Source organism: Poecilia mexicana, unplaced genomic scaffold, assembly GCF_051168715.1.
Source record: "Poecilia mexicana isolate PSO_F unplaced genomic scaffold, ASM5116871v1 scaffold_9, whole genome shotgun sequence".
Classification (NCBI taxonomy): Eukaryota; Metazoa; Chordata; class Actinopteri; order Cyprinodontiformes; family Poeciliidae; genus Poecilia; species Poecilia mexicana.
This window is the reverse complement of record NW_028263378.1, coordinates 12034727-12051586: the sequence shown is the minus strand read 5'-3', so window position 1 is coordinate 12051586 and position 16860 is coordinate 12034727. Positions and strand designations below refer to the sequence as shown.

The following is a 16860-nucleotide window of genomic DNA, read 5'->3' as shown; positions in this document are numbered from 1 at the left end:
AGGAATAAAAAACTTATCCAAGCACTGCTAAGGTGAAAATCCCTAGGTTTATTATTATCAGATAAGACTTATAGATTCTTAAACGTCTATTTAATACCCAAGTTCAGAAAAAAACTAAAAATGGAGACAGACTGACTCCCTTCACAAAGGAGGAAACATTTCCAGGACCATAACCTTCAATGTCTTATGTCAGACAAGTTATTCTGTGAAATTTCATGAGCATTAAAATAAATCATGACAGGACCTTTAGATTAATAAATCTAAATCAGGACCTTTAGATTAAAAATGTCCCCACCACGGCACTCAAATAAGAAGTTTGAATTGTTTACAAATAAATTATAAAATCTATCAAATAAAAATTTGGCATAATGCACACAAACATTTTAGAAATATAAATCCAATATTTCTGCTGGATTAGTTTCAATATGATGACAACATTACAGTCAGTGGTAGTGAAGCTCCATTGTTGCTTTTACTGTGCAAACATATCACAGAAGCACAAAGCATGTGCTATGAGTGAACATACAAGTCCAGAATTAAGAAAGAAGTGGTCGTTATTAATCTGATGAACTTGGCTGTAAGCAGATCACAGTCTTCTACAACTTCTGTTTTTCACACCTCCGCCTTCTCTGTTCATCACTTTTTCTCTGCTAAGCTCTTCTTTTCATTAGACTTAAGTCCCTGATTTGTATTCTAAGATAACGGTCAAGATTAAAGTAGGCTTAGAGAAAAAAAACAGCATCATTTGCATGATGCTTTCACCGATTAAGCTAAGCGTCCCTCTTAATTGTGTTGTTTTGCACATGGTGGGGTTCTCATGGTGATACTCTGTAGATCCCATTCATACCAAGAAATCTTTCCAATTCACTTCAATTTCCTGCCCACTTTACCTTGTCTAGTTTACAACCCTACCCCTGGCATACATATGACAGGTTAGGTAATGCTATGATACTGGATTATGGTTCAGAACATTTATCTGTGAATGATTTTAAGTCCACCAGCAGCTAAAAAAACATGTGTGTAACATGAAGCACACGTTGCTCCCTCCTGATTTTCTCAGTCGTTTCTTTCTCTGTGTGCAATAGAGACTACCACCTCCCTTTTCTAATCAAATAGCCAGCAAGGGCTTGACACAGATGTAAATTGCCACACTTCGACGTGAAACTGCCCTAAGTGCATTACAGGTGACTTGATGGGGTTGAGACAGAGGACACTCTTTTGTTGTGGAGGAAAGAAGAGACAGACAGCCTAGCGCAAATTACATTGCTGCAAAAAAGCATGCTTTGGCAGAAAACCAATAATGAAAAGATGGTTGTGACTTGTAAAGCCTGAAGCATCTTGCTTATGTAGCTTGGACTCTCTAAACCAAAACATGGTCCAAAAATTAAATTTGGTTATCAGTCCTCATAAGGAGGTAACAAGGACCAAACAAATACAGCTTAGCAAAACACATTAAGAAAGCACTCCATATGTAATCTGCACTTAATTATGGCATATTCAGACTGGGATTCAGTCTTAAAAGAAATTATGCTATCTTAGATTAATTTTTGTAGGACAACACGTTCTGTCGATTCCCAACTGTTCCATGCTTTTTTTCCCCACAGCTCGCACTGTGGAACATTGGAGCCCCATAGCCTTAAAAATGGCTAAAAGTGTTGATTAAAATCTGCTATTTGTACTGGGCTGTCTTTGTCTGATATTAAAAATTGTTTGATAACCTGAAACTGAAACATACAATCGAGAAGAAATCTGTAGTGAGGTAAATTATATCTCATATAAATCACTGAACGGTATTTTACCATGTAGATTCCTTTTGATTGGTACTATAGCAACAATACAAAGTACCAAGCATCCCACAGAAAGTACAGCTCTAGTGAAACATAATTCCACCACTCCAGAGGATTCAGTGGCATCGGTCTGTGGGTCAGGTGCATTGTTCTCTTGTCACATTCAATACAGCATAAGTCCACATGATTCAGTAACGGATAAAGTGGTTCACTGCACGCCCCCATTCTCCTGGAACTGGAGCTATCTGTCACATAACTCCCTAATGAAAAGGGAATTCTTGGCCATTTAATGAGTGCAGACTAATAGCAAGTGTTCCTTTGTTGCAATATGAATGTCAAACACCTTTCGGAAATCAAATGAGGATAATAAGGAAGAAAACTTGACATAAACATTTAATCATAGAATTAGCCAATAAAAAAAAAAACAACACAAAAAATAACTTTGGGCTTGTTTTGTTACTATAGGTTTGAATTGGAGATTTGCAGTATTTATGTTGTTTTGCGTCTCATAGGGAGTGTTTTATGTGCACTACAGTTGGAGGATTCAGAAATGTCAAACCATAACTTGTGGGCCTCGTAAATGAGAAGGGGGTGGGGGTATTAAAAAAAACAAAAAGATGACTCTCAGTGCAGACAGGGCAATAGCATTTCCTCACCATCACATCACAAATTATGTCAACACAGAATCTGTACATTGAAAAGTGGGGTGGAGGCGGTGAGGAGATCAAAACATACCTGCCTCGGGCAACTATCTGACTTCAGGGGAAGTTAGATTTATAGGTCACACATATCATTAATAAAGCAAACTTCATTTGCTTTAGCTTCATTAAGGCCATTGATTTTTTTTTTTAATACTGATAGATGTTTGCCCTCAAAGGACTGACTGAACCTACTGAACTGTGTAAGAAAAACACTCACGAGATCCATGCAAAACAAAATATGCTGTTTCTTGACAAATAAAAACAACAATTGTGTGTCAACAGCAAGCAACAGCTGGAAACATTTCTTTTCTCTTATGTGCTCACGTGGTTGGGCGGGACCTCCATAGTGTCCGATGGCTTTGGGTCAGCGGGTGGACAGCTGCTGAAAGCCGAAATTGTGGGCGAGCCTCTGGAGACATCGCATCTCAAACTGACCCTCCACGTGAGCCCATGGGAGCAAGTAGTTTGTCCTGCATCCATGTTTTGCAAGGAGCATTTTTATGTTTTTCTAAAAAGAAAAGGCTTTCTCTATTGCTACAAATCTGAACTGCGTTACACTGCAAAATTTTATTTTGCAAGGTGTAAGTAGTAGCCATGGAAACGATTAATAAGGAACGCAGCTTATTTGTTTTTAATGCTCAATATTCCCACAAGCTCTCCACCTAAATATTTTGATTACAGTTCAACTGATAATATTGGTTTTGTCAAATGCAACTTTTGGTCCTGCGGGGAATGCTAAGACTAATATGTTGTCTCAGAAATGAATATTTAGCCCATCAATTTGGTAAAATTAGTAAGTGTTGTACAACCAATGCTTGAGGAAATTTCTTTGCTGAGGCACTATTTCAGCTTGTATCCATGTTTACATAGTTTAGTGACAGGGCTAATTGCTAAAGTCAAAACTGCTGGCGAGATGGGATTCTTAGCATTACATACAGTTACAGTTTTCAGTAAAGTTTTCAGTATTAGTTTATTTACAACTTTACCAATGGTTTACTCAACAGGTCTAATGCTGAAGTCAAAATTGCTGACAAGGACATTTTTTTATCCAGTCATTGCAAAGGTAAGGCCCATCTTTGCTGCAGTTGTTGGGGAATTAATTTGAAAAAGTTTCAATAATATTTCATTTTAGTGCATTTATTTGTTTATTTATTATTTTTTTCAATATGTCAGGACAAACCAAACATGCGGAACGAAATTTTAAAAATTGTATTTATAAAAAACTTTAGCTACATGACTGCATTTTAAAATATACTTGAAATGTAACTGATTTATTTAAGAGTGTTTTAGATGCTACAAAGCCCAGCTTTAGAAACCTACACGAATAAAGTGCAGCAGTTTCAGTGGTTAAGCCCAAAAGTTGCTTTATCAGTGTAGTGTATGTTTGTTGTGATTGATTTATTTGGTGCCAAACACAAAGTCATTTTAAATCGCCAAATGGAGTCTACCTACTGGGCAAGATTAAAAAAAATTTTCTTAACTTTTTTTTTCTGTTACAATCAAGTTTTAGGAGTTTAAGAAGAATCTAAACTCTTAATAATCTTTAACATTCGGTTACTCTAATAATAGAGTTAATAATAATAATAATGAAACAGCATAATCCAGTCTTTGGCTCTTGCCACGAGCCTGCAGCTAAGGGAGCATTTTATTTTGGAGGTTTGGCCCAGCAGTCTGTCCCCTCGGTGGTCCTCCTCTCTCAGCAGACTTTTATAGTCGGCGGATGAGGGCGCCTCACCGCAGTTAGACACCCACATACTTTCTCTCTGCGCGTCCATTTGAACGGGACTAGATGATGAGCGCCAAATAAGACGAAACCCGTCCACAGGAAAAAAAGTTCGCTCCCGACTCAGTTTTTCGGTGATGTGAAAACCTCGAGTGGAGGAGATCGGTACAGGACACGGGCCGAAGGGAAAACTGCAGGATTCGTGCCTGTTGGAGCTCGCGCTGACCATCAAATGACCAACTTCTGAAAAGTCGATCTGGGCTGTTCTTGCAGTTTCTCAGCTCGAAACTTCGCAACAAGTAAGTTTGGTCCTGTTTTGAAAAACGTGCACAGCGAGTCGCGGTCATGCTTTAAATGCTCGTGCACGTCTTGGAAGTATCAATTGCCACAATTTCTCCTTTGCTTGTTACAAAATCTTTTCAAGCACTTGTTTAAACATGAATGCGGACAACCCTCTGCAGTTTGCAGAGAATAATATCCACTATTAGTGAAAGCTTATGTGTAGGACACTGAAACAGAAGATTAGCCTACTAAATAAGATTCGACTCTGGCCAAAAGTGACCAGCCATGTGTCGGTTTGATGGATGCAGACTGTTACCTTCTGAAAGTGTGTTTACAGCGCCTTGCTCAATTATTCATAGCCTTTCATATAGTTTCACATTTTGTCACATTTGAATCCCAAACTTCTATGTATTTTTATGTGATAGATCAACGCAAAATGAGACAATGTAAAGAAAATAGCACAAGGTTTTCATGATTGAGATACATACAGGTAATAAATTGTAGAACCACCTTTCAACATGTACCACAAAAATGTTTGTCCCTCCTTTTTTCTTTTTGCAAAATAGTTGAAGGTCTTGCCACATAATTGTAAGTCTGGACTTTAATTGGGCCACTATAAATGGACAAACTTCCTTTGTATTTGAATACATTTTTGAAAACCGCCGTTGGATAATATTCAGAAATTGTTGCAATACTGTTCATGAAATTTGTGATTATAATCTTGATTGTGATCGCATTGTATTCTTGTCTCTTTACCTTTTTAAAAAAAAAAAAAAAATCTTGACCAGCCTCTGTGAGTTATAACATCTCAACCACTAAAAATATATGTAGCAGTCATTAAGGGCACTCAGGGTTACTCCACATGATCAAATATATGACTGATATTAACATTTGACAATTGAAATACGTCATCCTATAAAGTGATACAAGGAGTTCTTGTGGTTGTGAAACTGCATACAACCAGAATGTCGTAATGTTTAATATAATAAATGTGCTTTATTATATTATTTGGTTATCCAGATTTACATAGAATACCATGTTTGACTACATAGCATAGGTACACTGTGAAAAAAAGTAAAAAAGTCTGAAATTTATGGTAAAATACTGGCCTCTGTTGTTGCCAGAACTTTACCATATAAACACGGTAAAGTCTGTTTTATATTATACGGTAAAATACCGGCAAACTACAGCTGCCGGTATTTTACCGTAAATTAGAGATGTTTTTTTTTGTTTATTTGTTTTTTTTAGAGTTTGAAATATTTGAAATGGACAATTTTTATTACGTGTCTACTGTCTGGTTTTATCCAGACAAATTTGATATTATCTTGCAGGTCGAAGTGCATGCATTCACTTGTTGTTGGAGCTATTTGTGCACGAGAAAATAAGGCTTGTAGTTACACAGCAGCACTCACCAGGCCACCAACGACTCGTTTAAATAGATGAGGCGAGGAATTTTACGAGACATTTGCTCCATCCGTCTCTGTCTCTGCAAAAGGACATTTGTAACGTTCTACATCTGACGGCTCAACAACTCTCTGAAACCATTACATTTTACATACGTCCATTTGTGCCTCGCTGCCAGAGAACGGTTGCCAGGATGTGGCGAGAAACAAATTAAAGAGGCTGCATACCTGTGTTATCTTATGGACACAGGGGATTTCTTTGTTCTCTAGGGTTTAATTCTCCAGGTTTAACCATTGATTGTTCTTATTTTGTACAAAACCCCGAAACCCATTAAAACATTGATTTTTGTTTTCGCTTCTCAGCTGTTTGCTGTGTGCAAAGAACACGGCCTGGAATGGTGCAATTCTCCTGCTGTGTTATAATTTGTGCAGCACATATTTCCTCATCACTGGACTCACTGGCTTTTATGCGTTTAATGCACACGTCTTCCTTTTGTCCAGCATATATGCATACGCCCCCGACCCCTCTTTTCCTCTCTTGCTTTTCATACACACAGACGTGCGTGGTGTTCTGCAGATGTGCGACCCAATCCGCTTCCAGCCGAGGCTCATCTCATGCCAGTGTGCTGACTCCAAGTTTTCCACAGTCTCTTATGAAATAGGAGTAGGAGACATTAGAACCATCCAGTAGCCAGGCTTGAATGGCTTCGGAGCACACACACATGTAGACACGCTCAAGCTGAAAATGCACGCATACGGCCATATGGTCTCACAGTGACCACCTATATGTCCAAATATAGGTGCACACAGAGGGTGGTAAACATTAGTCAAACAGTCCATAGGCTGAAAGGAGCAGCTGCAGCTTGTAGGTCTTTTGTGTGAGTCAAACAGAAAGCCTGTTTATTTTAAAAAAGCAGCTGGTAGGAAAGAAAAAGGGTACATGTTTTTTTTTTATATATAGATAGGAATCTGGAGTGTGGAGTGCTTTTGCTTTCAACCCACTTAGTCTGATTCTCCTAAAATGAATTGTGCAACATTTAGAAATCACCAGAGTATCCGTGCGTGTGTGATTTGATCTCAGTATAAATAAAGGTCCATCTCAGTAAATTAGAATAAATGTTCCAATGAGCTTGACTTGTCAAATTAAAAGTACCTTTTGAAACTTCATTAAGCTCACATTTCTGTGTTAAAATATTTATTGGCCTCATGTAATATTGTCTTGATCTTAAATGGCCTGTTTTCATTAGCCGAAAGTGGAAAATCATCATGATTAAGTGAAAGAAAGGATTCAAAACATCAAGTCTGTTCGTAATTAATTTACATAATGTGTTTCATTTTGTGAATTCAGTCGCTGGAATAAATATTCTAATTTATTAAAAGCTTACCCCCTCCCCACGGTGTTGCTTGTGGTGACGCTTTTCTTCAGCAGGCACAGGGAAGGAGGCCACAGTCGATGCCAAGTTAAATCAAGTTGTCGCAGGACCACAACCCTAAACTTGTAGTAGGAGATACTATGGACCGGTTTAGATCGAAGCATTTTGTTGTGTCAGAGTGGCCCTCTAGTTCAGCCATCAGTTTAATTAAGAATTGATACTTGCCCTTCACAGATGCTTTTGAACAATCTGACGCACGTTAAAGACATATTTCCTTGAAAATAATAGCTTCTCCCACCTCTCTTTTTTTATAAATAACGAAAAAAATGAGAGGTGAAATGACACACACTGAGGTCGGCCTAGCATGTCCTTTAGAAAGCATGAGCTACTTGATACAAAATCAAGCATGAGACCAACAATGCATCACCAGTGTCTGTGTCTATCTTACAAACAAATGCCAGTGCATCCAACACACTGGTCACTGTTGATGTCAGCAGATCAACCGAAACTCTCTGTGGTCTTACAGTTTTACACAGAATTGATGTAACAGCAAAACCTCTGCAGTCTTCAGGTGTACTTGCCCCCTGCCTTTTTGGTATTGGTTTTACACAAATGTCAGCTGTTTACAAGTATTTACAAGTAAACATTTTGAGGGCCTGTTTTAAATGCACTGAAATAGTTGCTCTCAATTTTATTTTTGTACTCAATTTCTACCTTGCAGATTAATTCTCTCAGTTCTTCATTGCATATACTTTGAATGATCGTTTTACAAAATGATCGTTTATGGCAACATAAACGAGGGTAAGAGACAATTAACTGCAGTCTTTTCAGAACATGGGCTTTCTTGATTTGAATTGTGGGGAAGTGAACGGTTGAGCACGGAGCTGCATGAAGAGAGTGAGAGATCAGTGATAACGAATAGGCTAAAAGACAAGTATAGATGTTGGCAAAATGTTAGGGATTAGTCGATGCCTATTTGTGCTTGATATAATTTAAGCCAAGGGTGTGAAGTAGCTACACTGCAGGAAAAGCTGCCTGCTCAGCCAAACTGGAAATTATAAATGCTTATAAATAACAGCAGATTCCGTAAAGATTGTCATTTTAATTTCAGTGCTTGTCTCGTTAGAAGAAAACAGGCCAGGTGAGAAGGTGAAGAGGTCAAAGGAATGCTTTACTTATTTAATTAGAGTGTATCGATGAGTTTGTGTTGTTTGGATTATTTTGTTTTGATCTATGACATCAGCAAGTATATTTTAAATGTACTTTTGAAGAGCAGCATTAAGCTATTATAACAGGATGCTGATCAAGCTGTCATCTGTGTTTGGTGAAAAACACTGAAAAACACTAAAACTCTTCCATGTTAACAATTCACTCTTCAGCTTTTTTCTAATTTTGTGGGATTGACAAGTTCGACTTTTTTCAGCCTGACAACCAAAATGTCCTACTTCTCGTCCAAGATTTCACCCATTTGAGATGCTTTATGGCATCCGATTTAAATGGTCTTTATCCCATAATTACATTTAAATGCATTTCTAAAAGGCTTTACTCAAACCTCAAATAGCTTGAGGTTTTGAAATGTTGGCTTCACTGGACTGGTAATAGAGTAATTAACAAGATCATTCAAAATTTGTTCATATATTTTCTATCAAAACAGCAAGGTCTGATGACAAACTTTGAGCTTTACACGTCAGGGTGTACATCACAATAATTCTGTGCTCAGTGTCTTCCTTTCTTTGGTATATCTGTGTATTGTAATTTTCTACTTCCATTACCCCAAATGTTAAAGCGATGATGATTTATAAGATGGCAAGTTGCAGTGTTTTGCTGCTATTTTGTGCCTGAGTTTGGAATATCTAACTGTGACAGTGACATGTCAATGTCTCTTATGATGCACAGCATTACTGCGTCAGCAATTCAGTTCCCCCCTTCTGCTTAAGTAGAATGCAGGTGGAGTTCTTCTCTTTTCAAGAAACAAGAAAAGAAGTCCAGAACCTTCTTCTTACGCACTTGGCATCATCTTGTACTGGACGAATGAGAATATACACCAATGACTTCTAGTTTTACAATGTAAAAAATGAAGGTGTAGTCTCGTCAATGACTACACCTAAATGGATTAAAAAATATATATATATATATGATACCCAGAAATAGCATTTAGTTTGAAAATAGCTTCGCTCCTCATGCGTATGAACTAATTAAAAGTCCATTCCCATGTTCACTTAGTCATTTTATTTCTGTGTACTCAGGTATTTGAAAAGCGTTCAGTATGCACACAGCTTGCAGTTAAGATGTGCCCTCTGTTCTCTTTAGAGGAACCTCACATTGAACTCAGGCTTGCAACATTGCTCTTTGGGTGTGTTTGTGGTTATGTGTGCTTTTATTCTGTTTTTATTCAGTTAAGAGAATCTAACAGATTGAATGACCTCTGTCCCCCTGACCTTTTGATTTTCTTTGCTTTCACCCTTGTACCACCATCCTATTTATTCCTGACTCCCTCACCACCTCACCTCTCATCCGATTTGGAACAAACAGAGATGATTAATAGAAACTTGAGGAAACATGGCAGAAGCATGTTATTGGCGGCGAGGTGACAAGTCCAAAGTGTGCACAACGCCCGTGTATGTATATATGTGTGTGTGTGTGTGATAGCGATGTGCTCATGTTGCATACATGCATGCATGTGTGTTTTATGAAAGCAGTTTTGGGAAAAGGGTTGACCTCATAAGTTCACCAAGGGAACCCAAGAGACTTGTGCTGAGCCTCCCTCTTTTCTTATTGGACCCTGCTGCTCTTCCTAGAAGTCTGGGAGCTTGTCATTGGCCTAAAGAGTTAGGGAAATGAGGGATAAATGTACCGCCCTGGCAGACACTTTCAAAGGATTAACATGAGGTAAAATGTCAGAGTCAAGTAGCTCTTTGGGGTTAATTTAGTTTGGTTCTTCCACTCATGACACAACAGACTTTGAAAGAAGAGACAATGCAGAAACAGAGAAAAATGGTTTGATCGTCCTAATTGCCCTAATGGCGGTGCTTCAGCTGGAAGATTAAGAGAATAATTGTTTGAAGCATAAGTGAGGGGGAGACTGAATTATTCTAAAGAGACGAAGTAGACCAACGCAGAAACTGAGCAACATGTGAAGTAAGTGGGATATTCTACCCAGTCCAGATGAGCCTGCTGCTTGACAGCTTTCTGCCATGAATTCCTGCATTGTATAACTTGGCCTTCTGTGGTCTCTGGACACATGGAATTTAGACACATGCACATGCACAGGCACACACACACACACACACACACGCACACACACACACTTCAGCCTGAAAGTTTAATGTAAAGAATAAAGTTGTTGCCTAGTACAGAGAACTTTGATTCACTGTGAAAGTCTGAACATTCCTGCCAACATTTATTTTCAGTTGTTTAATGTGCCTAATGTTTTGTTTTTTTTCACAGTTTGGATAAAACCTTTTTTTTTTTTTTTGGATGACTTAGAATTGCATTGCTTATTAAATCATATAAAAGATGTCCAATGAGCAGGAGAACATAAGATTAAGACGAAAGCTTGTAGTGTCAGCCAGCATCTGAGTTGGGAAAAACACATGTAGAGGCATAAACTCAACATTCAGGGTAGCTGGCTGCCCAGCAAACGTGCAGCACAGCTGTAAATAGCTAAGGGTGTGGACTGAAGGTTTGGCCTATATTTAGAGGTTGGACTTAACTTCTAGAAGTTGTCCACCACAACATTCTGAATGACCAGGGAGAGTTGTCTGATGTTTTACACTATCTAACAACTTTTGGGGAAAAAAAATACTAGTTTTGTTGGAAAGAATAGCCTGGGGAGTTGACGACGTTTGCAACAAGTGTGTATTTCACTGCAGATTTGTTTCTTTATTGCTGCATGATGGCAGTCAAAAGACACACAACCCCTTTTACACTAAAAGACAGCCTATAATACAATGAAAACTTATTAAAATTAGTCTAAAAATATAGGCTTAGTTGTACTTGCAATGTGTCAACCTAGAAAAAGTAGAGTAAAAATGTCTTCTAATTTTTAATTGTCCTATTCTTAGCTTTGGTCCACTCAGACTGCAAACAACTAGACATTGCTAACTGCAATGTGTTTTGGTCATTTCAGCCTTGTGACCATTTTTTACCTTTGCAGTTTTACTCGTTTCAAAACGGACATTGGATGTTTTATTTATTTTATTTTATTATTTTTTACCAACTATAATTTCATTAATATTCACATGTTTTGTGCCTACATTTGACCAACTTTGAGTGTCAGTATTTTAAAAATAATATTCTCTGTCTATTACAGTCATTGTCTTGCTTTATTCAAGTGGTGTTGATTTATGACGAGCTCCAACTCTTTAAGTTGGATGGTCTTCTTGACATAACACTAATATTTAGCTCCATTACCAATATTGGGTATAATATAAAACTATACAAAAAATAAGATTAAATTGAACTGTACATTAGACATTTGTTTTTTTTTTTTTTTGGAGATTTACCAACCAGACATTTCCTAACCATGACCTTGAGATCTGAGTTGCTGATTTGGATTTTTAACTCTTTATTTTATTTCTTTCCTCTTTGAACTGCAGAAAACTTATTAGAGTCTATCGAGGAAATACAGGCAGAGTATGATCTACTGATATTATTTGTCTCTATACTTAATCAGGATTACTGAACAACTACGTGATATGTAATTGTGATACTACTGACACATTGAATGTTGTTAACATCCAGAAACTTTGAGCATTCACACAACACTGGAAGTCAACAGACTATTCTTTTACTAAAAGAATATTGATTTATAAATCACATTGATAATTTTTTCCAAGACTTGAAAATTGCTGTTCATTCCGATGCCTCGTCTAATCTGACTGGTCAAAATGTTTTGCAAAGAGGAATGGGCAAAAGTTTTAGTCTATACATTTTTGAAAACGTCCATGATCTCAGCTCTCCAAGGTGTGACCCCTGAAGGCTGAATATAAATGGACATCATACTTTTCAAGGAATTTGGGGATTTAATTTTTATGTATTTTTTAAACTTTTTATTATTTCCCTTCAACTTTGCAGCAATCGGCTGCTTTGAACATTGAAGTTTGTGTTTATTTTGACAAAATATTAAACATTAACTTTCCTGTTAAGGTAAAACACACACACACACACACACACACACACACGCACACACACACACACACACACACACACACACACACACACACACACACACGTTTAATTAGGACTTTCAGAAAACAGCATCATAGATTAGTCTTTTAAATTCTGAAGAAACAAAAGCCAATATTTTTACTCCTGTTGGGCTACACCAGCTAAAAATAAAATTAAAAAGGCAACCACAATTTTCACTCTGAGGGAAGCAGAAAACAGAGAGCAAGTGGGAGAAGGAAGGTTAGTTTCACATAGACGTGTCATCGTGATGTTTAACTGATATTTACAATCTCTGTGTTTGTCCCTCTCTCTCTTTCCAGCATCATGGCTGTCTTGCTCTCCTCCAACCTTTGTCTCATACTCCTGGTTTCTGCTTTGGATTGGCTGCCCACTCCTGCATCTGCATTTCTCATTGACTGGGACCGCACAACATCATCAGGTGAGTTACTGGTGTTTCAGCTTAGATACTCAGGAGGAAATGGTACGATGTCAGAACGAATTGTTCTTCAGTCAGTTCATCAGATTGTCAATGTGTGCTCTATCAAATATTAACAAATGAGATTCGATTTTGTGCTCAACGTGCTGTTGACACCTGCTATCAAACCTTATGTCAGACATCAGTTGCAGAATGATGTGTTTGCTCGGATGCATGTGGAAAGGTTCACTGTTGAGCAAACGTTGCACTTTCCCGACTTGTTGGTGATCAATAGTGCTAGGGTAAACATATGGTTGGAGCTGTGCTGTCAAAGTCCAGGGACAGAGCAATGCACAATGTTCAGCCAACTAATCTGGTTGTCACTGGATCATTTAAAATAATTAGGTTAAAGAATGCTTGGGCTGGCTGGAGATGGGGACCAGATTTTATGTACTTTTCCACTTTCCATCTTTAAAGCCACAAAACTGTTACAATAAGAATTTGTAAATGAATGGTGAACCGTGTTTTATGGATTTTTAAAAATGAAGGTGCAACATGAACAGAAAAAGTGCAGTGGGTCTGTGGAGAGACTCTTATTGAAATACCTTTACATATGCTTTGATGACCTTCGAATAATGTTTAGTTATTGTTTCCAGACTATCTGCATTTGCATTCTTTAGCTAAAGGCCATGTTTTCAAAAGGTTTCAAATGATCTTATATTGCAAGGATATTAGTCAGGAGAATGGTTCAAAGTATTCCACAGCATTACCTGCATACCACGGGACAGTGAAGACAGTTACCAATATTTGCAGAATAACAAGGACAAAAGTCACATAATGTCCAATGGACCTTTTTTTCAAAATCATTGAAAAAGCAGGAACTGATCGACACTTCCAACAAGGATGTTTTGTCATCTGCATGTGACTGAATATGACAGCAAGTTCTCAGACTCTGAGTTGTCCTCAATGTCTGATAAATTTGAAAAACCTTTGCAAGGCTCACTTCACAAATATTGCCACATCAAGATGTGGGATGATGACAGATTTCCACCAAAGAAGACTGAGAGGTGAAACTTAATCCAAAAGTACTTCGTTATATAACCAGGGCTATTGCAATAACATCTTTATTTTTCAGTTAAATTTTACTGTATAAATATTACATTACATGTGGAAATCATGATTGAAAGGATTTACCATTATCTCATTTTGTTGACATTACCAACTGCTATCTGCCCCTGGCAGCTAAAGCAGCTTCTGTTGAAATTGGGTAAAATACTAGAACTTTGGCAGCACTTGTTTATTTAAGCTCCACCTCTGCCAGGACAGCAATTCTCACAGCCAAACAGCGGCAACTGCAAAATATAAATCTGTTCTAGGGTGTCTGTATTACTTTCTCATATGGAAATGGAGTTGGCAGCTGTTTCTGACTCGTTATATATGAAGCTTACTTGTTCAAGAAGGATTACCAACCAGTTTCTCTTCTAACCTGTGTCATTCAAGGACCTGGTCCGTGGGTGTCATTGACTTGATTTGCTCATATTACTACTTAAAAACACAGCCTTTAAATCTTCCTTTTAAACTAAAATCTGGAAAATCCATTTACAAGTAAAATCTAATCTTTTTCTTAATGATTAAGATTTCAAAAAAGTAACAGAGTTTTCTCTGTTTGCCTCAGAAATAATGTGAGGCTTTTTAGTTATTTTACGTGTTAGATTCATTCTGCCAAAGACAAACATAGAGCTTTGTCTTACACTGAAGGATCAGCATTTCCTTTGAGTAAATAGCATCGACAGCATTTAGCAGCTAAACAAAAGTTGTTCTTTGAACGGGCATTCAGAGAAGTCGGGGAGAATATCATTAGGCGGCATCTGATCATTGTTTTTATTGATTTGTGCTCATCACGTGTAAATGATTTCTCATTTTGCTGCTGAAACATCTGTCTGGTGTTCCCTTTTGGAAGGAGCACACAAATGTCAAGAGAAAGCATTCCCTTGTGGGAAGCTACGGCATCCCACAAGGGTTGTTAATGTTATTAATAGGCTAGTGCTGTTGGCAACACAGTGCAATTTAGTTCTTGTGTTTTTTTTTACGTTAAGCTATTACAATGTTGTGTTTTGTAGTAGTGTTTTCTGGTTTGTATAGAAGGTCTTTTTTTTTATTATTGGTGATTTGGTCATATTTTTCATGGCAGCGTCTGACAAAAAAAACAACCCTTTTCGAGTACACTTCTTTGTGTACTTTGGGTTTAGTGAAAAACAGCTGCAGACATGCCACTGGAATCCAGTGGAGATAGCCAGAGCACATTTAGTCTTCTTCTGCACTCTATAATTCAGCTCCTGAGTGGGGCACCCTTTCATAAGTGTGTTTTTATCATTATTACAATTTGCTGACAGATCCAGTTCACTTTTCTCAAATAGTTCCCAGCAGGGGTAAAAAACAAAAACAAAGACTTCAATGTGTTGGTCTTCCTGCAGATTTTGCTCAAAGAAACTAAGCTGTTCCCCGTTCCAAAGGGTTCCTGAATTGCAGGTTGTTACGGTAGATCAGCATAGACCAAGTGAAACACTGTAGAGAGGAATATAATTTTACAGCTACCCTATTAGTGTTTATGTTAAATGGCTTGTGTTAGGTAAGGCGTAACATATTTCAACAGTGATTAGAAAGTATAACAATTTAAATAATTGGGTCAATCAACAGTTGATGTTGTTTATTTCTACTGCCACCTGGTCTATAAAAAGAAACACACACAAAAAAAACGCCCAAAAATTAAAAATTAGTCAATAGCTTATGTATTTTCTGCACACATAGTACTATTTCACAGCACAGTCAAGCAACTATGTTAGCTTCAGCTGTTATAAACAAATTGCTGTATATCAAAGGTAGCTTAACATTCTCTAAAACAAACTGCTGATGGCTTGACCGGCCCACCTCCTTCCAAATTGTTTCCAGAGAGCACTGCAGTAATGCAGTCCTGGTCTTCCTCAACAACCGTTAAAACATTTGTAAACACAAAGCAGCCGGCGATAGCAAGAACAAACACAGACAGCCTACGTCTTTTTCAAACTACCAGAACAGCATCCTATACTGACATTCATTTACAGCCTTCAGGTTCACTCTCTCCTTCTCTCTCTGTGTCTCTCTCTCTCTCTCTCTCTCTCTCTCTTTCTCCACATATGTGCATGTCTGCATGAAACCTTTTTTTGTCTCACCTGTCAACCAAAGTGGTTTTCCTGGGAATGTGCCTCTTGTCGTATCAGCCACAAAACAAGCAAAGAGTAGATATTTGGAGATGCTTCTATACAGTTAAAGGTTTACCAGAGTAATTATAGGCAGTGTTCATCTCCGTCTTCACAGCCTGCTTTTTTTTTTTTCTTAGTGTGTCTTCCCTGATCTTTTCTTGTCTGAGTGTCTCAGGAGGATTCACAGACTGGTCCCACTGAGTGAGGCTGTGGTCTTGGCTACATTGGTGGTAATCAGTGGTTGCTGTGCAGAGGTTTTGGTTTGGTGTTTCTTGTTCGTTCACAAAAACCTTCCGTTACATCTGCTTCAAGAACGAGCCTTGAGTGTGACGAACAAACACAGAGCTGGATGTCATGGCCAGGAAACCATATAATATATGAGAAAGTTTCAAATCGACAATCCAGTTTAGAAGATAATACTTATGGGGAAAGAAAACTAATTAAATAGAAATCATTACAAGGTAATAAAATTTAGTTGATAAGCTAAACACAAGTTCTCTTAAGCAGTGTGGGACATTATGGATTACAAGTAAGCAATTAAATTTTGTCAAGTAGCAATTTATTAATGTACAACCATATTTTCAGCACTACTTGATTTGAGAGTGGCAGTATGTTAGAGTGCAACTTAAAGTTAAGTTAAAAATATAGTACATGGTTCTGCGATAGACTGGCGACCTGTCCAGGGTGAACCCCGCCTCTCGCCCGAAACGTTCGCTGGAGATAGGCACCAGCACCCCTCCTGACCCACTAAGGGACAAGAGTGTACAG

At 37.9% G+C, this 16860-nt stretch overlaps 1 protein-coding gene across 1 annotated transcript in view; it reads left to right on the top strand.

The window, feature by feature from the left end:
- Positions 1-4168: 4168 nt before the first annotated feature.
- Positions 4169-16860, top strand: part of ghra (growth hormone receptor a) — a 32014-nt gene continuing 19322 nt past the window's right edge. Inside the window, exons 1-2 of the mRNA XM_014982745.2 lie at positions 4169-4510; positions 12759-12877. Of these exons, the coding sequence (XP_014838231.2) occupies positions 12763-12877 (115 nt within the window). The 5' untranslated portion in view covers positions 4169-4510; positions 12759-12762. The remainder of the gene's footprint in view (positions 4511-12758; positions 12878-16860) is intronic.